At 34.1% G+C, this 23269-nt stretch overlaps 1 protein-coding gene across 2 annotated transcripts; it reads right to left on the bottom strand.

Annotated features, from left to right (window-relative positions):
• Positions 1-20533: 20533 nt before the first annotated feature.
• On the bottom strand, positions 20534-23016 carry LOC149538368 (shikimate O-hydroxycinnamoyltransferase-like). 2 transcript variants are annotated; one of them, XR_016356042.1, is made up of 3 exons: positions 22278-22952; positions 21132-22189; positions 20534-20996 (listed from the first exon to the last, which is right to left on the bottom strand). XR_016356042.1 is itself a non-coding variant. In XM_089799706.1 (2 exons), the coding sequence occupies exons 1-2, from the start codon at positions 22713-22715 to the stop codon at positions 21221-21223; spliced, it is 1407 nt and encodes a 468-aa protein (XP_089655832.1). In that variant the 5' UTR covers positions 22716-23016; the 3' UTR covers positions 20534-21220. The 2 variants fall into 2 exon arrangements, 1 of the variants encoding a protein (XP_089655832.1); XM_089799706.1 differs by having other exon boundaries at positions 20534-22189; positions 22278-23016.
• Between the last annotated feature and the right edge of the window lie 253 nt (positions 23017-23269).

The raw sequence follows: 23269 nt of genomic DNA on the forward strand, positions 1-23269 counted from the left end.
TCAATAAAATCATATCTTAGAAGTGTTTAGTATTGATATCATCAAAGAATTATTTTGACACAATTTCAACATTGACATCTCTTCTATGCTTGTTTGTATATTAGTGAAAAGCTAGGGCTATTGGAAAATATCACATTTGGAATAAAATATTGATAACCACGCAAGCAATTATTGACAATATTAATCTTGTTGGTGTGGGTACTCTTCTTCTCAAAAGATTTTAACACTATGGATTTACTTAGATTGGTATTATTCATAGCACAAGGAGTAACATCATGGTCTTTGATAAATATCCAGATGTAAATTTGTAAGGTTCTCAAAGGCTTTTTGACTTCTTACACCATCATGAGATGTACTGACACTCTATAAACATGAGAGGAGTTCCTCAACTAAGGAATTCTTCAACATGGAACAATGAATAATAGATTTTACATAATAAGAGAACAAAACCTATAATTCAATATTTATCAATTTAACAATATATAATAATATTTTGTATATAGATAGGTCCCCAATTAATTAATAAACTCTCTTTTACATCTCTATTAATCATTGATTTTAATAATTTTATTTTTTTAATGATTCTAGTCCATATGTATGGCTTTCTTTTTCAATTAGTTTATTTGTGATTTGCCTTTTATTTTTAGGTTTTGTCACTAGTTTATCAATCATCCATTTAAATGATAGAAAAGGTGCAATGTCTCAAACATTCCAATAGTCTTGTTTATATTGTCCTATTATATATTTCTAAGATATAAATGAATATTACCTGACACAATGCATCCATACTTATCTGAATAGTTGGAAGCATAAACATCACCTGAAGCATTATGTCAAACAATTCAAGAGCCTTGTGTAATCTTACACACTAATGTCTACATGTGTATTAGAGTAGTTGCAGCAATAACATATGATAACTTCCTCTATTATTTAGTGGTGAATAGATGTGTACACCATGTTCATAAGCCCCCATTTTAACATAGGTTGGGAGGATGTCTAAAAATGACATTTGATTCAAAAAAATTAGAGACTTTGCAACAAATTTATTTTTCTCATACATATTAATTTGAGGCATTATGTTAAACAGTTCACATGCCTTGTCTAATTTTAAAAAAAATTCATACATGTTTGTAAGGTAAATTGCATCTACAACACTTAACAATTTCATACATGTACAATTTATATTGTGATGAATGTCCAAACTTTATTCCAAAGCTCTCATTTTCGCATAGATTGGAGGATATTGACACACTTTCTAATCGAATTTGGTTGACAATGTCCAAACCCTAAACATTTTTCAAGAAATGCATATTGTGTAGATACTGCAATCATAACATCCCATTCTATGAGACCATACATATTTCTATGAGGAAAGTGGTTGATAAAATGTTCTCGTGCTTTGTCTATGCATGAACATTTTAGCTAAATGTCTACCAAAGCATTTTCGACTATAACATTGCCCTTTTATTATACATGGATGGATGTATGCCCTATTTGAAAGCTCCCATTTTGTCTAAAGAAAGGAGCACGTTGCAAATAAAGACTGATTTGGATGAAAGCGATCTAATACATATGACAAAACTTCAATGCGGGACAATTCAGATTCGAATGCTAATGGTGTTGTTTATGTAGATGAAACACACGACAGTGGGTTCTCAACTCACAGGACTGGGCCCACATCCACCTAAGCCAGTCAATGGTTTAGTGTGTGATGTTTAAGCTAGGCCCTCCATTAGTGTTTCAAAACATGTATTGAGTTGAGGAAGGAGTTAAATAGTCAAGAGACCTTAACAATCTTATATTTTCTCACATTGAGTGCAGATTAGGAGATCATTCACTCGCTATCATATTACCCCTACAAGAAAAATATTGGGAACGAGAATGCCTCCAATCCTTGATTTATCATTCATTACCCCTTTTTAACACTTATTTCAGTTATTTTCTTAGGCTCCTATGTAAACTTTTCTCTGCAACAAAGATCTCATTATGGTGTGGGTACCATAAAGCTTTTGGTTGACAAAAATTAGTCATTTCCCTGTTTCCTAACCTTGGTATATACCTTTTAATGTACGTTGTGAATAATTTGATAATAGAAATTCTTGACTTGGCACAAGAACCATCATTATTCATGATTTCCACTTAAACTTGCCACCAACAATCTACGTAGTGATAGAGGCTTAAAATAACTCATCTATCCACTTAGGCATTTTGTGCACAAATCAAGAAGGGGTTTTAATAATGGAGGCCCTAAAGTGTTGAATTAAACTAACATCTTGGATTGAAGTCTCATTTCACTGATGAGAAACTCTTAGCATACTACCTTATATCTCAAGATAAAAACATTACAGAATGTTTCCACAAGAAAATCATTGCTAAAGCTAACTCTGACAATGATAAGCCTTAAAACCTTTCTTGTATATTAAAACCTTTATTGCTTATTGTGGAGACATGTCCATATGTCCATTTGATCAGGAATGATGATATGTTCATAGAAATACTTTTTATGATCATGGCTATTGTGTCTAATCAAAACACTTTTACTCCACAAATATGATTTTGCAATCTGATGAAGTGAGTCGGGCCCCAAAGCAGGTCCAGCTAAAAAAAATTTGAACTGAAACACTTGACATAAAAAAATCCATTGATTGGACTGCTTGAACCTAATGGATTCAAATTGGGCCACTAATTCAATTTTTGAGAACTTCTTTTACCTCTTTTTGCAAGCTATAATTCTCTATCAGGAAGCCTCTGAAATTGGCTTTTAAAACTGATGAAATCAAACAACCGAGCCCTGAGATCTAACATACCTATTATCCAGTTCATATTCTTTCACCCTGTCAGATTTCTCCTCATGATGACATCTGGGTCGAAAGATATTGACCATCAAAGTTGCTCACTTGAAACTACCTACAAACAAACATGTCATAAAACAATAAAGTGCGTTCGATTTTTCCTTTGAAAATAGGTCAAACTAACACTTAGGGGTACAAAAACTAGGGCATTAGTTTACTATCATGTGGAGAGTATGAATCTGTGATTTGGGCTCATGATGAATAACTGGGCAAATTTGGCAAGCGTACGAAGTTAGGTTCTCGAAATCGCAAAACTAGGAACACTAGTAGAACAATGATTTTTGCAAATGGAATGGACCTGGGAAAGTGTGCAGACGGATTCATCAAGACTTGAAAACTAATACACTTGAATTATTTTTAGAGTAGAACATAGTGGTACAATCCATTTGGTCTCATCTACTATGGTTTCAGGGTTATGACATCCTGAACAGGGCCACCGATCAATCTGCACTTTTAGACACCATTAAAACTTCATAAATTCCATTTGGAATCATGTTTGAAAACTAGTCAAACGGATTCTTCATAGGCTCAAATCTGGAACATAGCATGTCTCTGACCCTAAGAATGCAATGCCAAAACCTAGTCAAAACATATTGAAATGACTTGAAATCTGAAACATAGGTTCTCTAATATTCATACTAAACACTCTCAAAGTGGTGAGTCATGGAATTTAACCAGGTGCAAGATATTCATTTGCCAAATTAACTTCCTATCGATGTTTGACACTTCGGCAAAAATGTAGATTTGAACAATGCTCAAAATGAAACTTCACGAAATGACTCAGAATGACAACTTATCAACATAGGATACATGCATATATTGAATGAAAGGTGTTGAACACTTGAAAACACATCATAGACCTCAAAATGATGGTCGGGTACACATGCATGAAAAGCACTTATAGAGGCTCAATTTTACTTGGTTTTCAGAAGGGTAATCAAAATCAGAGCTACAATTTTGAGTCCCAACACTTTCTACATTGAATTTTTATGATATTCTAGAAATAAATTAGTATATTAAGCTATTTTCAAAAATCCAATCAATGATTTATATGATCATTGCTATTATGCCTTTCCAAAAATATTAATATGATTGTTTCCATGTAAAAGATCTATCAATGTAATGAAAGCGATTTCTTATTGCAAAAGAGAGCTTTGCAATAACAAGATCAACCATTTAGCTATGAAAATTTTGAGTTGATGTGCACAATATTTTCTCGACTATGAAGGGCAAGATCCATTTACTATTTTTTCCAAAAAAAAAATTGGTTGTAAAGTCAGAATGGCCAAGAAATATGATCTGTGCTATTGTGCCTTTACGAAAGAAGAGTCTTCTATATTTATCTTGAACTTAAGGCCAATCTCTAATCTCCCTCTTTCCAAAATATAAAGAATAGATCTTCACCAACAATAAACTTTACTCCATCCTAAGCATAATAGAACAAGCACATCTCCAACATGGTCACTATCCATCAGCCAATTTTAATATTATGTTGATTATTTGTTGTAACTTGTAACACATGTAAATGCTTCAGTAAATGAGTTTTACATTCATTATTGAATGGAACCTTCAAATCTCCATCATTCAAGAGTCTTCCTCTAATCAAGGGCTCCCATTTGTAAGATATTACAGACATCATTTGTGGTAATAATATCTTGATCCCAAATCTCATATTTCGATAAAACGTAAGATATTACAGTTGTTTGTTTAATCTGTGCATATTTTTGATTGATGTTTGAGGTTCAAATCATATTATCATTAAGAGGAGAGTGATAAATTGAGCTAAGTTTTAGATCTAAGTTGACTCCAATGCATTGTTACAACTTGAATTTTAGTTTGTTGTGACTTTACAGTGAAGTCTCTTAAATTAACATGCAAAGTAAAAACAGACAAAATGAAACTTAAATCCAAACAATATCTAATGTGTGTATATAATTTAGAAGTTTTAGATTTTGTTTTAATATACTTTATAAGTTGTGTACCAAATTGGTTTGTGTCATATACATTGTACACACTTTTTTTCTTCTTCTGATGGTTTGTACACACTTTTTTTCTTCTTCTGGTAGTTTATAGTCCCATGTAATTTAACTGACTATCAAGCATGGTAGAAAAAATATTTTATATAATATCTCGACAAATCAAAATATAAAAAAATTGAAAATCCAAAAAAATCTGATTTTTTAAAAATAGAATTAAAAATTGTTGTTTTTAAATTTGAAAGCAGCATAATTACTAATTGCATTCCAGATACAAAAAGCCAACATTGTGACCAAGTTACATTCCAACTAAGTTCCAACATTGAAGAACAATATCTGGTATATTCACATCCTTCTATAAGATGTCACTAACAATTCAAGCCAAATTTGGATAGGATCAACATATGGAAGCTAGTGGATGCCCTAATAACTTGGGCAAAACTGTCCTAGGAAACAATTCAAGCTAAACTTGCATAGGATCAACATATGGAGGCTAGTGGATGCCCTACTAACTTGGACAAAACCGTCCTACTAGTAATTGGTAGGAAATGGTCACCCTGCAGTTCTTGTTTACACATGTTTTTAGAATCTTGAAAAGAAGGAAATCAGAGCACAAAGTGGAAAGAGTGTCAAACATACTAATTATGTGTAGCATTCAATCATGTAAGATTTTGGCATGGTTGATTACAAATCCAAACATTTTCTACGTACATAATATTTCAAATGGATACCTCTCATCAAAGGCTTTGGTCTATTCGTGAAGTTGAATGGTTCACATAGAGTCTACTAGGGATCCAGTCTTGCTAAAAGAAAAGCCCCGGGAGGTCCTAAGGATAAGGCCCCCAAAATTAAAAAGAGATAAGACCAACAAATTTAGTAGAATGGATACCCCTTAGTCTTCTGTTCTTAACCAAAGAAGTCAACTATATTATTCCAAACCCACAAAAAAAAAAAAAAAAACCAATAAAGATGATGATACCTCCCACCTTGAGAATCATGGTTGCTCCTATTGATCTACAAGATTATCCAAAATATCTAGCATGTTACAACAAAAATCATTCAACATAAATGAAGAGAATCCTCTATAACAATTCCATCTAGTGTTGAGGGAGGTAGGAGGAGAAGAGAATGCATTTTCCTCCATCCTTCGAACATGACAAATGCATGCTTCAATTTCATAAATGTTGGTCGTCTACACGTCTACAAGCTTCCCCCATCCGTAATCCATCTCATAAAGGAGAAATCTTGGAGAACCTGCCACATTAGTTCCGTACTTCCACCCTACTTCTTCAAGTAAACTAATAAAAAAAAAAATTGGAAGCCCCACGTAGTCAATCAGATGATCAATATGTGCTTCTTGAGTGCAGGAATTGATGAGTTACTGAAGAACATTAGCAGCGAAGGATATATCAACATTGATGAGTGTGTTGGCCATAATCTGCGCAACACCCATTGATATGTAGTTGCCAAAATAAGTTGGAAGCAGGGGGGTTTTAACCTTGTCCCAACAATTAGCCAACACTAGGAAATAAATGGATTCTTCTAGAGGCACCTCACGAGCTCTGATTACAAATCTCCAAAACTATGCGGTTACTGCGACAAAAGAGCTCGAAGCCTCACTTTGATTCTTCAGCTCTCAAATCATATCCTCTGAAAAGGAATTTTTTTTAAAATATATCTATTTTTGTGTCAAACTTGATCAAAAAGTGGGAACCATTGCCATGGCCTGATGAAGTTAAGAGGATGCATTTATGCTGATAAACAAATGTGGTGCTACCTTTAGTGAAAATTTTGGGCTCACAACTTGTGATGGGAATTAGAAAGTTGGTATTCAATGCAATATTTGGGATGATATTTTACATCGCCTAAGATGGATTTCCAAATCTCAAGACTGGGCTTCAAAAGGAAATCATGAAAATATTATGATCAAGAAATTTAAGAACAATTATTATCCTAACTTAAAAGCTACATAACCCAAATGGCCTTTTTTCGCTTGGGGTTTTCATAATTTTAAACTTCATTTCCTAGTGTGCGAGGATTGGACTCTAGTTTTTCTAAATAGTTTGTTGAATTGGGTGAAGGAAATGGCATTCCAACTTAAAGATGGGTCAAACAAACAAAATAATTAGTAGTCATGCTAATAGCCATCACCAAGTCTGTCAGGTGAGACTATTCCCGGTGTACGTCAAAAAATTATACTCCATCAGTAAAAGGCTTCTTTCTGAACAAGTGATTTGATTGTTGTCAGAGATCTTGCTCATTCTGTGAACCTTGATCATTGATGACTTCATGTTCATATCCCGCCAGGTTGTCAACCACTTGATTTCCTTCCCTATAGACGTGTTGTATCTTAAAAATATTAAGACCATTTAGGATACATTGGGCTTCTCCAAATATCCATATTATGGGGTCTCTTTCTAGGCACTTTGACAAATAGTTTGTCCACAATCTCTGCTTCAGATTTGAGAAGCATGTTTACCAATCAGAAAATTTGACCAAAATTCTTTGACTCTTTGTGCTTCTATGAAGGCATTTCTTTTAGAGAGAAAAATGTAAATAACATATTCTTTGGTACCAATATATGCAAATCTAGTATTGCTTTATTTTTTATTTTATTCAGATAACTTTAGACATTTCTGATTCATTTTGTGAATTATCTCTCTTATTATAATAAAAATTACAATTTAATTATTAGTGTTCTTGCCTTAATTTAGAAATTTAGTGCTCCACATTATAAATATCTTTTTTTTAAAAGTTGTTTCCTTAATAATATGGAATAGGTGCTTATCATTATTTTTAGATCTGTTGAATTTTGTCTTACTAGCTTTTCAATTAAGAAACATTATAATTATATTTTATTATTAATAGATTAGTAGGATGTACTGAAAATTTGTGGTTTTTGTTATGACTATTTTGTAGCTATTCACTTTGGAAGCTACTTGAGAAGAATCCAAAATTTGTGAAGGTCCAAGTCCATGAACGCTCCAATTTCAAAGATGTTAAGGATTCGCTCTTCAAATTACTTGAACCTTTACAAACAAATTTTTTTCTTTAAGATTTGTTTATATGTGTGTGTGTGTGTGTGTGTGTGTGTGTGTATGTGTATATATATATATATATATATATGAATGTATATATATATATATGTATATATATATATATATATATATATATATATATATGTATGTATATATATATGTATATATATATATATATATGTATATGTATATATATATGTATATGTATATATATATATAATATGTATGTATATGTATATGTATATATATATATATATATATATATATATATATATATATATATATATATATATATATGTATGTATGTATATGTATATGTGTGTGTGTGTGTGTGTGTGTGTGTGTGTGTGTGTGTGTGTGTGTGTGTGTGTGTGTGTGTGTGTACACACACACACATATCTCATTTTTAAGAAATGAGTCAATCTCTGACATAAAGTCTTGTGCTACAAATATTTTTACAATATATATTACTGTCAACTTAAAAATTAGACCTCATAAGTGCGAGTGTTAATTATATATTATAATTATTTTTTACTTTATTTTAAATACCTACCATAATATATTCATTATTAATCTTATTTGCCACTAGCTTACAAACTAAATTATAAATTAAAGGTGCAATCATCCAATCTATTTCATATATTAAAAGGATCTGCAATGTTGATCAAAAACTCCCACCCATCATGATCTCTATCAACTTCCTCAAATCAATTTGGACTATTAATAGATTATTAGTCATTCGATACAAACAATAAATTATTGAACAACAAAATGTCATCATTTAAGTCATAAAGCTTGAAATGTAAAAGAAATAAAGTGTCATAGAGTATTTTGCAAAATTGGCTTTTCTCAACGGTCCATTCAATTCCCTCTCCAAGTTGCTTCACTGTGGGAATTAGCTGCAATCCACCATTCTCCATGACTCCTCTCGCCTTCCCTGCTGCATAAATTACTTTCCACAATTTGTCTTCGTCGAATTCTTTTGCCAACTCCCGAGAATACTTGATCACCAAATTCGGTAGTTTTGAAAGGCATGTAACTATAACGTTTCCCAACGGTCTTCTTGTCCAAGGAGCCAGATCATCCACCCCATTAACATACATTTCCACCACTCTGCATAGCTTGTATAGGCTATATTTTGGTGCTATTTCCATCGAATTTATGGAATCATGCAATTCAAAAATTCCATGGGCTGTTTTTTCCTGGGCCAATGCACAGTTTTGGCCGGCATGATCTTCTAATAGCATGTGGGCTTTTAGTACATCCTCAGCTTCATTGGACAGCTTTCTTACACATTGAACAGCAGTTCTAGTTTGAGAAGGAAGAGGGAGATCTTTATAAAGTGTTTGTAGCCGACAGAATTCTTTGTCAGCGGCTATGCTCAATTGATGGGAGTCTGTACTGAGACCGTCAAGAAGAGTGAATCCAATCAACCGATCACCTTGTGTGCGGGTATGATCCACTAAACTCAGTAGATCCCACGCTTGCCGGCAAGCTTTCACATCACTGGAGAGGCGATCAGATTTGTGTCCATCAAGTTGAATGAGAAGACGCAGCAAGCATACTGTTGTCATCTTCCAGCAGGGCTCGTCTAGATTGGGAAAATAATTGCCAACTTTGGGTAAGGCTTCCCTTCTAAGCCTATCCATTAGCTGATACCCTTCTTCACTGAATTGAAGAGAAAACTGGTGGGAATTTGAGATTAGAATGTTACACTCTTTACCTTCATCGCGGCCCTTTTTCATGAGAAGATGCACTTGAGTAATAGAGCTCCTGTTGGCATTCCATAGTGAAGCTGGATCCTCGCCTGGCATGCACAGCCTCTCCAAAATATCTGCATACTTCTCATTCTTGAATATTGAAGACCAACAGAGACATGTGTTTTCCCTCCTTTCTATTTTGTCTCTTCAGCTGATCATTTGTGATCTATAAATGTTGATGGCATGTATTGTAAACTCATTCTTTTTCTCATCAATATAATTCCTCTACTCTTAGTGTGGACATAGCCACGATTTGTAGTGAACCACGAAAAACTATTGTGTTTATGCATCTTGTTGTTTTGTATTTTCTTTTTGCATTCTTAATTAATTTACAATTGGTATCAGAGCCTGCAATTGATTTCGGTGATCAAATTTCGAAGTCATGGAGGAAACAAAAGTGCAGAAATTCTCGGGGAAGAATTTCAGTTTGTAGAAGGTACAGATGCGATCACTTTTGGTCAAGCATGATCTTGCAATAGCAATTGAAGGTAAAGCGAAGAAGCCTACCACTATGATAGATGAGACTTGGAATAAAACGGATGAGAAAGCAATGGCAACAAATTTTCTTTTGTTGTCTGCGAATGTGTTGTTCAATGTGAACAATGAAAAGACAACAATGGAGGTATGGGATAAGCTCCATAGTATGTACCAAATGACATTTGCTACAAACAAAATTTTTATAATGAAGAAGCTTTACAAGTTGAAGATGAAGGACGGAACAGCAATGTTGAATCACATAAATGAGTTAAATACTCTTTTATGTCAAGCACACTCCATTGGTATGCCTCAAGATGATGAAAATAAGGTGGTCATCTTATTATGTTCCTTACCAGACAGCTGGGATGGTGTGGTAATAGCAGTTAGCACTTCCATAACTGGCAAAAACAAGTTGGTCTATGATGAGGTGGCTTCTATGTTGTTTAGTGAAAAAATGAGGAGAACTAATAAAGAGTCTTCATTTGGTGATGTGCTAATGATGGTTAGTACAGAAAATAGAAGAACTCAACATAGAGGCAGAAATAACAACAACCACTGAAGGTCACAATCAGCTAGAAGATCGCAGTCCCGATGTAGACAAAATGGTTGTTGGTTTTGTGAAAAGGCTGGTCATGTTGAAAAGGACTACAAAAAATATAAAAGAACTCAAGAAAAAGTTTTGGACAGTGGAGCAAACATCATTCATGATCACGGTGATGTTATTTTGGTTCTTGCAACAAGTGACACAACTTCGAATTCATGGGTAATTGACTTTGGGGCTTCATTTCATGCATCTTCTTGGAGCCTTCACAAACTACAAGGAAGGTAAATTTGGGAATGTTTATTTGGGTGATAACAAGGCTTGTGAAATCATAGTAAAGGGTGATATTTTGTTATCAATAGAAGGACGCATTCAATTATTGCTTCAAGATGTTAGGCATGTTCCCAAATTGAAAAGAAAATTAATTTTTGTCAGTCAGTTATATGCTCAAGGTTTTCTTACACTTCTCACGGACACATGGAAAATTACCAAGGGTTCCACGATTATTGCCAAAGGGGATAAAGTCGGCAATCTATATGTTTAGAAACTAATGATGAGGTGGGAGCTGCGATGATTGTTGTGGAGAGCGATGCTGCACTTTGGCATCAAAGATTAGGCCACATGAGCAAAAAGGGGTTAGAGGTTATGCTTAATCAAGAGCAACTTCTGGGTCACTAATCAACAGATTTAGAATTCTGTGAGCATTGTCTTCATGGGAAACAAAAACGTGTCAGCCTTTTGAAGCATGGTCATGACAAGAAGACAACACCATTGGAGTTAGTGCACTCGGATGTCTTCGGTCTGATAGAGGTAACCTCTCATGGAGGTGCCAATTTCTTTGTTTCTTTTCTTGATGATTGTACTGGAAAGGTTTGGGTTTATATGATGTCTAGAAAGTCTGAAGTTTTCTTGAAATTAAAATTTTTCAAAGCTCTTGTTGAAAATCAGAGTGGGCACAAAATCAAATGTTTGAAATTAGATAATGGAGGTGAATTTTGTTCATTGGAGTTTGATAACTTTTGTGCAGATCATGGTATTCGATAGGTGAAAGTTGTGCCATTCACCCTCAAGAAAACAGAGCATTTGAAAGACTAAATCGAACTATACTTGAGAAAGTTCGATGCATGCAATCTAATGCCAGTTTAGGCAAAGAATTCTGGGTGGAGGCCTGCAATACAACAGTATACTTGATTAATCGAAGCCCTTCATCTCATTTGGACTTCGGAATTTTGAAGGAGGAATGGATGGGTAGAAGGATTTCTTACTCACATCTTCAAGTGTACGGGTGTCAAGCATTTTTTCATGTTCCTAAAGAAAAAAGGAGCAAGCTAGATTCAAAATCATAGGAATGTATCTTTATGGGCTATGGTGAAGATCAGTATGGATTTCAACTATGGGATCTTGTTGCAAAGAAAATTGTATGGAGTAGAGATGTAGTCTTTAATGAGACGAAGTTTTCAGCTCTTCAATCAATGCCACAGGAAAGAGTTGTTGAAGATTTTATTCCTAAGCCTTTATTTAATGAGAATTATTCTTCATTGAACTCATAGTCACACTCTCAGCCTATCATTTCCACTCCTACCTCTATTTTAGCTCCTTTTCCTGGTATCAGTAGTAATTCAGAGCCACCTTCTTCTCATATTCTGCCATCACTACAACAGTCAAAGCATACTTCTGAGGATGAGCAATTCCATGAACTGGAAAGTCCACATAGTGTAGAAACCATAGTGTACCCATTGTCTTTAGGTGGGAGATTGTTGAATATTGAAGACCAACAGACACGTGTGTTTTCCCTCCTTTTTATTTTGTCTCTTCAGCTGATCATTTGTGATCTATAAATGCTAATGAAATGTATTGTAAACTCGTTCTTTTTCTCATCAATATAATTCCTCTACTCTCAATGTGGATGTAGCCATGATTTGTGATGAACCACAATAAACTATTCTGTTTATGTGTCTTGCTGTTCTGTATGTTCTTTTTGCATTCTTAATTAATTTACACTCATACCGTCGACCTGAAACTAGAGATCTATTCGATGCAAACAACCAGTGCAAATCAATTCAATTCCTTTTCATCCTCATGCAATCATGGTATGCTTTCTTGTCAGCAAAAACATAGCTAAGTTCAGAGAGGATTTGACTAGAAAGGGTTATTACAAAAGCGGCAATGGCCCTCAAATCTTTTCCAGAGCACGATACCACCATACCGGGAAGGATATATGCTATGGATACATAGGTGCTAAGTCTCCCACCGTCAATAAATAACTAGTCATGAAGTAAGAATTTGAGCCCTTTAAGATGGTCAGATTCAAAATTATTACTGGTAACATCCACGAATTTAAGAGCCCTGATTGTGAGTGCACTAAGAACAAGAGCCTTCCCGGGCACCCAATGTTTTCACTTCTTGAATGCGTTCACTGCATTAGTGGCCACAACAAGAGTGAAGGTGGAAAGATCAAGCACCATGAATAGAGCTTTACAGATAATGGAGAAAGAGTGCATCAGATCATTTGTTGCCATCATGGTACACGCACAACCAGTTCAATTCTGACTCAAATTCTGCAAGTATGCTTTGATAGACAAATTTATTCTCCATTTAGGAAAACTAGTTGAATGGCTAAAGGTTTTATTTGTTGAAGACAAATTTCTAGGATTAAGCAAAGTATATTCTTTGATTTGCAAAAGAATTAAAGGTTGAAGTTACTAGGAAACAACCCAACCTGAAAGAGAATTGTGAATGTAATCATTTCCAGAATTTTCATATTTTTATAAGAGACGTGTTGCAAAGTATATTCTTAATGTTTTAAGAAAAGTTTCCACCATTCCTTCTTCCTCTATATCACTTTTCAAATCTTTTTAATTTCTTTAGTTATTCCATTTTTAGTTTTAAATCTTTAGGAATTTTTCTGTATACTTCTTTACCGATGCTTTTCTTTGTGTTATTATTTCTAATGTCTTATTCAATCTTATCTTACCTTCTTCCCTCACATCAGTTTTAAATTATTATTTTTCTCTTTCCTTGTTCTATTTTTAGCTTTAGTCCATTAATAATTGTTCGTTGTGCCTCTATATGAATTCCCCTCTAGGTAATCTCTAATGTCTTAAGCAATTTTATCTTTCCCTCTTCCCTCACACTATTTTTTAAATCTTTTTGTCTCCTTCATTGTTCTATTATTATCTTTCCATCATAAGAATTCTTCTCCATACCTCTTTATGGATTTTCCTTTCTATGTTATCTCTAATGTCTTAAGCAATTCTATCTTTCCCTCTTCTGTCACACCATTTGAAAATAGTTTTATCTCTTTTATTGTAGACCATTGAAAATTCCTCCTCATAACATGTCATTATTTTTCTCATTTGTTGTAGATCATTGGATTCCCTTCTTTGTGTTATCTCTAGTGTCGTAAGCAATTTTTCCTTTTCTTCTTCTCTAACACAATATTTAAAATGTTTTTGTCTCTCTCATTGTTCTATCTTTGGTTTTAGACCATTCAAAATTCTTCATCACTACTCTTTATGTTGTATTCTCTTTATCTTTTCTTTACATAATAAATAAAATATGGCATTTTGTTATATCTACACATATTTATGCTTGACAAATTATCTAATCCTTCTCTAATTGCACTTTTGTTTCTTACTGAAAAAATAGACCCCCTAATGTCTCTTCCCCACTCTCCTCCTACCCACCTCTCCTTGTCTATGCATGACTCACTTCAAAAATCCTCTAATATTCATTTGATTCTTCTCTCTTATATTTTTTGTACAATAAAAAAATCCTCTCTCTCTCTCTCTCTCTCTCTCTCTCTCTCTCTCTCTCTCTCCAAAATAATATATAAGTGAACGAATTAAATTCATTAATAATGTACTTTTCCCAAATTTAAATAATATCTTATAGACCCCTTTAATTAATTTTATTATAAAATAAAAGTAATAAAGCATGTCGGCCAATTTGTAACCTTTGGGGAAACTTCTTAGAGCTCTTACGGTTCGTTTATAGGAAGCTTTCATAGAGTTTAAGGGCCCTCTTGGTTGCAAGGATAGGAATTAAGAATTGAGAATTGCTATTCTAGAATAGAAATTTGATCCCTCTGTTTGGTTAGACAAAATTGAAATGAGAATTACTTCAAAATATCATAGCCAAAGAAATATTAGAACAAGAGAAAATGTAGATTAGTGGGAACAAGACTGGGGCTGAGTGTTGAATAGGGAATTGCCTCTCTATCTGTACCTTTGACGAATGCCAATTATTTGTTCATGTATTCCATTTGAGTGCAGACAAGAGATACTCCACCAAATATTAACCACCGTAGCCCAAGTCTCAAATATGGTCGCCACTACTCGGAGGTCTCTATTAGAATGCAAGATTCGGGTGGAATCGATTGACGGGAACTCATGAACTACTTCAAATCTTAGACAACAACAAAGACCATGATGAAATGAGTATTGATCGGCTCAAAACTCTAGTAAAACTGCAATTGTTGCTAAACAATGCGAAACTAGATTCTAGGTGATACCAGGGAAAAGTTCAAAAATTTGGCATTGTGCCAGCAAAAAATCTAATAGAATGTGGTAACGAATCAAACTCAAAAAGTAAACTCAATTTCTATTGCAGAATGTTTGTCGTTTCACAAAGAATGGGAAATCACTACCTACACTCCATTATCACATGTTATTAATCTCCATGCTATTTGATCAAAATTGCCAAGGTTTTTTGGGTTTACATATTGGGCAAAAATGTCTGCTTATAGATTATCAGTTTGAAGTGGATCTAAAAACATTATCAAATAAGAGAAACTAAAAATGGGAATAGAAATAACTATTTCAATAATAGGTATTTTTGGAATGGACATATGCTCATTTTAGGGGAAAAATGGGAAAATGTATTCCTATTCCCAATTCTGATTTAGCACACCAAACAAAGAATACAAAAAATATTCCTAATTTCCTATTCCTATTCTAGCACCCAAATGGGCCCTAAGGGTCCATTTGTTTCTCAGCTTAGGAATAGAAAATTAAAATGGAAAGGGTGAAAGCACAAACCTATGTCACCATTTGTGATATTTGGTGGGGTTACGGCTGAAATAGTTTCGGCCGTAATGGTTATGGCCGAACAAGTTTCGGCTGTACATATGTGGCAAATTTTTTCATCAACGTGGCATGCACAGTTACGACCGAAACACTTCCGCCTGAAACTATTTCGGTTGTAACCCCCATGTTTCAAATGACTCAAAATATCATAAAAATAGCCAAAAAGTGATTGACAATAACAAGAACTTCTGCAAACTTCTCACTTTTAAGGCCAATTTGACTTACTAAATTGAAGTTTTTTTTAAAACTAAAAATATAGTTTTTTAGGTCTCGGAGTCAAGATTATGATTATATAATTTTTTTAAAATTTTGATCAAGGATAATATGTTATAATTTGAAAATAGTACAAGTAGATATTTTAAGATTCAGGAAGATGTCTATTCAAAAATAAGAAAAAAATAGTAAATCATGTTCAAAAATTATTATTTTTTAATGCTGCACTAGAGGAGAGAGTCTTCTTCAAGAATATGTAATTTGTTTTAAAAAACATGTAGATTTGATGGAGAATTTTTGACGAGAGAAAAAAACTGTCAATTTTTGATAACTTTGACTTTGACCAGTTATAACTTAAAAAATATTAGCTGAATTTCAATTTTTCTTTTTTGGTGCACTAGGTATACATGTTGGCTCTAACATATTTCAAAATCAGATCGAAATATGAAAAATTTCATATATTTGTTTGACGGGAAAAAAATTTATATTTTCAGCATTTAAAAAAAATTTAAAAATAAACTTTAAAAATTAAAAAATAGATAAAATTTTCACTCAATTTTTTTCAAAAAAATTACAAACATAAAATTCATCTAATTTTAAACATTTCATTAGTTTACATCATCTTCAAATTCTAAGCATAAATGCCACTTTTATGTCATTAAAGTTGAAGACTTTAAATTCTGATATCACTTCTCCTTTATAAAAGGTCACATAGGTTTGTGCTTTTACCCGAAAATTAGAATAGGAATGGAAATGTGGGATGGGAATGGAAAAGAGCAATCCCATTCTTGTTTGGTTAACTTGGTATTTGATTGGGAATATGTTACTCCCTTGTTTGGTTGTACAAAAATGGAATAGGAATAAGGTGAAGTTTTGTATTTTTAAAAATAGATATAATAAAAAAAATGTTTTAGAGAGAAAAAATCGAAAATAATTATTATTATTATTATTTTTTTAAAATTATTTTTAAAAAAATAAGAGTGGGAATAGAAATAGCCCATTCCAATAACAACTATTTTTTGGAATGGACATATACTCATTTTAGGGGCAAAATTGGAATATGTTTGCCTATTCCCTATTTTGATATGGGGTACCAAACAGAGAAAACATTTCTTATTCATATTTTCCTATCCTATTCCAGCAAACAAACAGGCTCTAAGTGTTCATGTGCACTTACAATTTTGGTTGAAATTCAATGCCATTGACCATTTTAAAGGTGTAATATTCTTCATATTCTAGCACCCTTAGTTTTGGTAGGAGTCACTCCTCACCCTATTCTTCTAATTTTTTAAGTTTCTACTTGGACTTAAAAACCACAATAACTCTATGCTCAAAGATACTATTCTTGCTTCAATAATTAATGCTATATACCGATGGTCCAGTCCTAATTAATGATACTTCAGATGTCTTCTTGCAATAATCCAAAGAATTTTATCCAGTGGGGCCTGATTTCGTGTGCACTTATTTTATCATAAAAAGAATAATGTTACAATGTAAGAAAGATCAAAGTCGCTCACATGGAGAAGAAGTATGGAGAAAATTTTTATAAGATTACTTTTCAAGACATACATCATTTCCATAAGAGTGAGGCATTGTAGTGTTGTACGCGAAGGATGATTAAGGAGCATATGGAGTGAGGTTGAGTTGTATGTTGTTTCTAGTTGCATTGCTATATCCAATTGAGATTCTATAATAAGAAAAATTACAATTAAATAATTCCAAATCCTTTTTAGACAAGTGAGTACCATATAGAATTGATGTGGACCACATGCATATAGGAGAGAGATATTAAATGAAATAGAATGTCAAGGTGTACGGGAGACAAACTTGTTGTACTAGAGAATTTGGTAGTATGAGGAAGGTGAGGTTTTACAAAGTCATCGTGTAGGTGAGATATTTGAGACATTATAGTGGTATCAAAGCTAGTGGTCTTGCTAGCTTGTTAGGTAATATTGGGTGCATACAAGATCTTGATTAGTACATAGGATGGAGGAATTGAAGCACTAAAATGATGACATTGCTATGGAAGCTCACAAGAGGACAAATGAAACTTAATAAGACCTTGGTGAATGAATAGAAACAATCTAATTAGGCTTTGGTAAATGGACAACAATAAATTGATGAAATATTTTATATTTTTGTAGAAGGAAGGATAAATGGGACTCACAATGAGCATGATATAATTTTGTCAATGGGGCCTCCTATACACATCATTCCTAAACACATCCAATGATGCTAATATTTCTCCAAATAACTAAACAATATGAGAAAAACGAGCCCACATTGTTGTATAGACAAGATTAGTTTAGGCAACATTAGTTTGATACCATATTTGGAGAAAAACTCTAGGTTGAATCATGAATTCTTTGGTTAAGTTCCATCGAGAATCATTTTTTTTACCACAATGTATGAGTATGCCATGTAGTAAATCTTAGGGTATTGTTTAGGTACACCTACCTAGGTTTTGTAGATAGTGGAATGTAGGGGATCTCAACCTTTCATTGGATCTTATTCCTTGGCCACTAAACCATGGAATTGTTTGAATTGGTCTAGCTAGTTCATAGTAATTCTAAGGCAATTAGTCGGAACATGAGCCACTTGAAGTTTCCTTACAAGAATGTTTGATTCAATTTCTTTAAAGTTGTTTGATTTGATCCCTCTATTGAGAAGGGGGAAATTGGAAATCAAAAAGTACAAGGGATGTGCTAAAGGAGATATTAATATTATCTAGAATAAAATAAATGAAGTATGATGAAATCTTAAACAAAATGGTTGAGTTAAATGGTGACATAATGAATACCTTTGTCTCAAGGTTTGTGAGGAGCTTGAACCTTAAAAAAAAAAAAACTTGAAGCTATTAAAACAAGACTTAGAAGAAACAAAAGTCCAAAATAAATTTGAAAGAGTATGATAATAACTTGATTGAGAGAGAAAGTTAATATCTCTCAAGGTTTCTGAGGAGTTTGAATTTTTGGAAAAATAAAACTTTAAAGAAATTAAAACAAGACTTGGAAGAAACAAAAGTCAAAAAGAAATTTGAAAGAGTATGATAATAACTTGATCGAGAGAGGAAGTTAATATCTCTCAAAAAAATTAGACAAAATGATGTCTTTCCTCTCAACAAATATTGAAAAAACATGAAATCCTAGATTGATTTTAATTAGGATACTTGTTTACTTTGTTGTTCCTTGTAACATTTGTGTTGGGTTCCTTGTATCAATTTTTTTTTTTCGTTACACAGCATTTTGTTGATTTGTTTTGTTATTTTCTAAATCTTCAATTAATTATGAGACCATAGCTTGTGGTCTGCAAGTGCACGTCTGCTTGAATCATTTTGTCAAATAATTATGAGCATAGGTAGTTTCTATATTGAGGTTTTACGATGCTCTATCAATCAATCAGTATATTAAGTTATTTTCTAAAAGCCAATATTATATGATCATTGCTATTATGCCTTTCCGAAAATATTAATACGATTATTTCCATTTGCAGATCTGTCAATGTAATGAAAGCAATTTCTTATTGCAAAAGAGAGCTTTGCATTAACAGTAACAACCATTTAGCTATGACAATTTTGAGTCACCGTGCACAATATTTTCTCTTGACTATGAATTGCAAGATTCATTTGATGTTCTCTCTGAAAAATTTGGTTGTAAAGTGGGAATGGTCAAGAAATATGATCCTTGCCACTATGCCTTTCCAAAAGAAGAGTCTTTTGTATTGATCTTGAACTGAAGGCCAATCTGTAATCTCTCTCAAATTCCAAAATATAGAGAATAGATCTTCACCAACAATAAACTTTACTCCATCCTAAGCAGAGCAGAACAAGCACATCTCCAACATGGTCACTATCCATCAGCCAATTTTAATATTACGTTGATTATTTGTTGCAACTTGTAATACATGTAGACGCTTTAGTAACTGATTTTTCAAATTAATTATTGAATGGAACCTTCAAATCTCCATCATTCGACAGTCATCCTCTATTCAAGGGCTCCCGTATCCAAATACATTTTATGGTAATAAAGTCTTTCCAAAACTCATTTTCGATAAAACGTAAGATATTACAGGTTTTTTTTGGTTTAATCTGAGCATATTTTTCAATTGATGTTTCAGGTTAAACTCATATTATCATGAAGAGGAGAGTGCTAAATTGAGAGGAGTTTTAGCTCTAAGTTGACTCCAATGCATTGTTACAACTTGAATAATTGTAATTTTTTGTGTCGTTACAGTGACGCCTCCTAAAATTAACGCGTGAAGCATAAACAAAGAAAGTGATAAATTTAGAAGTTTCAGATTTTGTTTTAACATACATTATAACTTGTGCACAAGATTGTTTTGTGTTATATAAGTTGTACATACTTTGTTTCTTCTTCCTGTGGTTTATAGTCCCGTGTAATTTGACTGACTGTCAAGCATGGCAGCAGAAATCTTTTATATAATATCTCAGTAAGTCAAAATATAAAAGAATTGGAAATTCAAAAGAATCTGAATTTTTTTTAAAAGAACTAAAAATTGATTTTTTTGGGAAGAACTAAAAATTGTTGTTTTTAAATTTGAAAGCGGAATAATTACTAATTGCATTCCAGTTACACAAAGCCAACATTATGACCAATTTGTATTCCAACGAAGTTCCAACATTGAATAATATCTGAGATATTAACATTCTTCTATAAGACATCACTAACAATTCAAGCCAAACTTGGACAGGATCAGCATATGGAGGCTGAGTGGATGCCCTGCTAACTTGAACAAGACCGTCCTACCAGTAATTGATAGGAAATGGTCGCTCTGCAGTTCTTGTTTACACATGCTTTTAGAATCTTGAAAAGGAAACCAGAGTACAAAGTGGAAGTAGTGTCAAACATACCAATCATATGTAGCATTCAGTCGTGTACAATTTCAGTATGTGTTCATTATGCGTCTAATCATTTTCTATGGACATAATATTTCAAAATGATACCTCTCATCAAAGGCCCTTTGGTCTCTTGGTGAAGTCGAATGGTTCACATAGAGCCTACTAAGAATGAGTCTTGCTGAATGCAAAGCCCCCTGGGATAAGGCCCCCAACATCAAAAAGAGATAATCAACAAATTTAGTAGAATGGATACCCGTCAGTCTTTGGTTCTTAACCAAAGAATTCAGCTATATGACTTCAAACCGAAAAAATATTGAAAAAAATGATACCTCCCAGCTTGAAAATCATGGTTGGTTGCTCCTGTTGATCTACAGGATTATCCAAAAATTCCAGCATGTTAAAACAAAAATCCTTCAACCTAGACGAAAAGAATCCTTTGTAACAAGTCCATCTGGTGTCGAGGGAGGTAAGTGGAGACGAGAATGCTTTTTCCTCCATTCTTCGGACATGACAAATGCATGCTTCCGATCTCATAAATGTTGGCCATCTGCACGTCTGCAGGCTTCCCCCATCCGTAATCCATCTCGTACAAGGGAAATCTTGGAGAACCTGCCACATTAGTTCCATACTTCCACCCTGCTTCTTCAAGTAAACTCACAAAATTTCTGTTTGGAAGCTCCGCCCAATCAATCAGATGATCGATCTGTGCTTCCTGAGTGCAGGAATTGATGAGTTGCTGAAGAAAATCGGCAGCGAAGGATATGTCGGCATTGACGAGTGTGTTGGCCGTCGTCTGCGCAACACCCATTGATATGCAGTTCCCAAAATAAGTTGGAAGCAGGGGAGGTTTAACCCTGTCCCTGCAATCAGCCAACAATAGGAAATGAACGGATTCTTCCAGAGGCACCTCGCGAGCTCTGATTACGCATCTCCAAAACTGTGCGGCCACTGCAACAAAAGAGCTCGAAGCCCCACTTCGATTCTTCAGCTCCCGAATCATATCCTCTGTAAAGCACAATGTTGAGCTTATCACTTCTATCGTCCTTTTGGGTCCCCCCCATCTTTGGAGAGACTCTTTGGTCTTTTCCACTTTCCAGCCACCAGATGTTTCGATCCTTCCTGAATCTAAATCCTCAGTTACGAACTTGAATATCTTGGCCCCAGTAACCCCATGGCTTACAATCTCATGGGGTTTGAAAGAAATGGACAGGGGATTAGGGTTTCCTCGTTTCAAAAGTGTCCTATTGTGATCAGGGGATTTGGCAATGGAGACACCTCTACTACACTCTGCCCACGATGTCATGAAATGCCAAAACGAATTTCCGTCCGCCATTACATGATGAATTGTGGTACCGATGCTTATCCCGCCTCCCTCAAAAGCTGTAACCTAAAATACCCATATCTATTTAATAGAGAAGAACTCAATGAAGTTTTTCCAAGGGACACAAAAATACATGCTGTTTAACTCTAATTACCTGAATTGACAGAAGCGGTCTACCATAATCTTCATCCGCAGAATACTCGGCCTCGTGGACAAGATTTTTGAAAAAGGGCTTTCGCTGAAACCCATCTTTTTCCAGGTCATGGAAGGGCACATTGATTAACGCTTCCTTCAATTCCACTCCTTGATCGCCGCATTCAACTTCCGGCCTGCCGGATTCAGAAATTTTCAACCGACCCGCCAGCGGATAGAAATGCACCAAAGCTAAGGATAGCCCTTTTTTCAGGGTTTCTATTGCTGAAGAGTAATCGTTTCCAGGAGCGAGCTTGTAGAAGAGAAGCCTCTGAATGTTGTGGAAGGGCAAGAAGAGGAGATCGAGACTGGAGAGAAACATAGTGTGCCTCGAGGTTGCCACGGCCGGTCCCACCAGGCAAACCCTCCTCACTGTCATAACTGCTTCTGCTCCAGCCATTGCTCTACAGGCAAAACAGAGATTGAATTAAAATGATTCACTATAAGCTTCACTCTAAGTTCCAGAGCTGTTGAGCCCCCAAAAAGCGACGCCATTTTCATTTGCAGCTTTCATCTTGTGGCCTGTGTACGCGTGCCTGTGTAGCATCTTTCATGATTTTGTTTTCTTGTGTTTTTTTTTTGGAAGGGATGTATGTTAGCGTGTCCCATAGATGTGTGCATTTCTGTTTTTTAGTTTGGGATTCAAAGATTGAATCAAGGAATATTTTATAGCCCTATCAATTGTGCTGAATCGAATTACGATAGTTTGATATTATTGATAAGATCTATCAACCGGGTCATAAGTACATTCCTAATATCGTGATGAGCTGGCCATGAAAAAGTATTTGTCACTACCTATATTATATTTCAATTTATGACTAGGATTGTTGTGTTTGATTATAAAACTTCTCATTGTCGCATCATTAGTATTTTCATGTAATAGATGAGAAGACTTGAACGATGTAGTTTTACTATTTTTATGATCAATAGACACATCACTTCAAACTGAAAAGA

This window comes from Cupressus sempervirens, chromosome 9, assembly GCF_028749045.1.
Source record: "Cupressus sempervirens isolate cs-2001-9-10 chromosome 9, ASM2874904v1, whole genome shotgun sequence".
Classification (NCBI taxonomy): Eukaryota; Viridiplantae; Streptophyta; class Pinopsida; order Cupressales; family Cupressaceae; genus Cupressus; species Cupressus sempervirens.

What these genes read in the sequence shown, in the direction of transcription:
- LOC149538368 (XM_089799706.1), bottom strand. Translation starts at nt 22,715, where the DNA reads ATGGCTGGAGCAGAAGCAGTTATGACAGTGAGGAGGGTTTGCCTGGTG. An exon ending in GACCGCTTCTGTCAATTCAG is followed by an intron (nt 22,190 to 22,277) that starts GTAATTAGAGTT and finishes TGGGTATTTTAG; the next exon opens with GTTACAGCTTTTGAGGGAGG.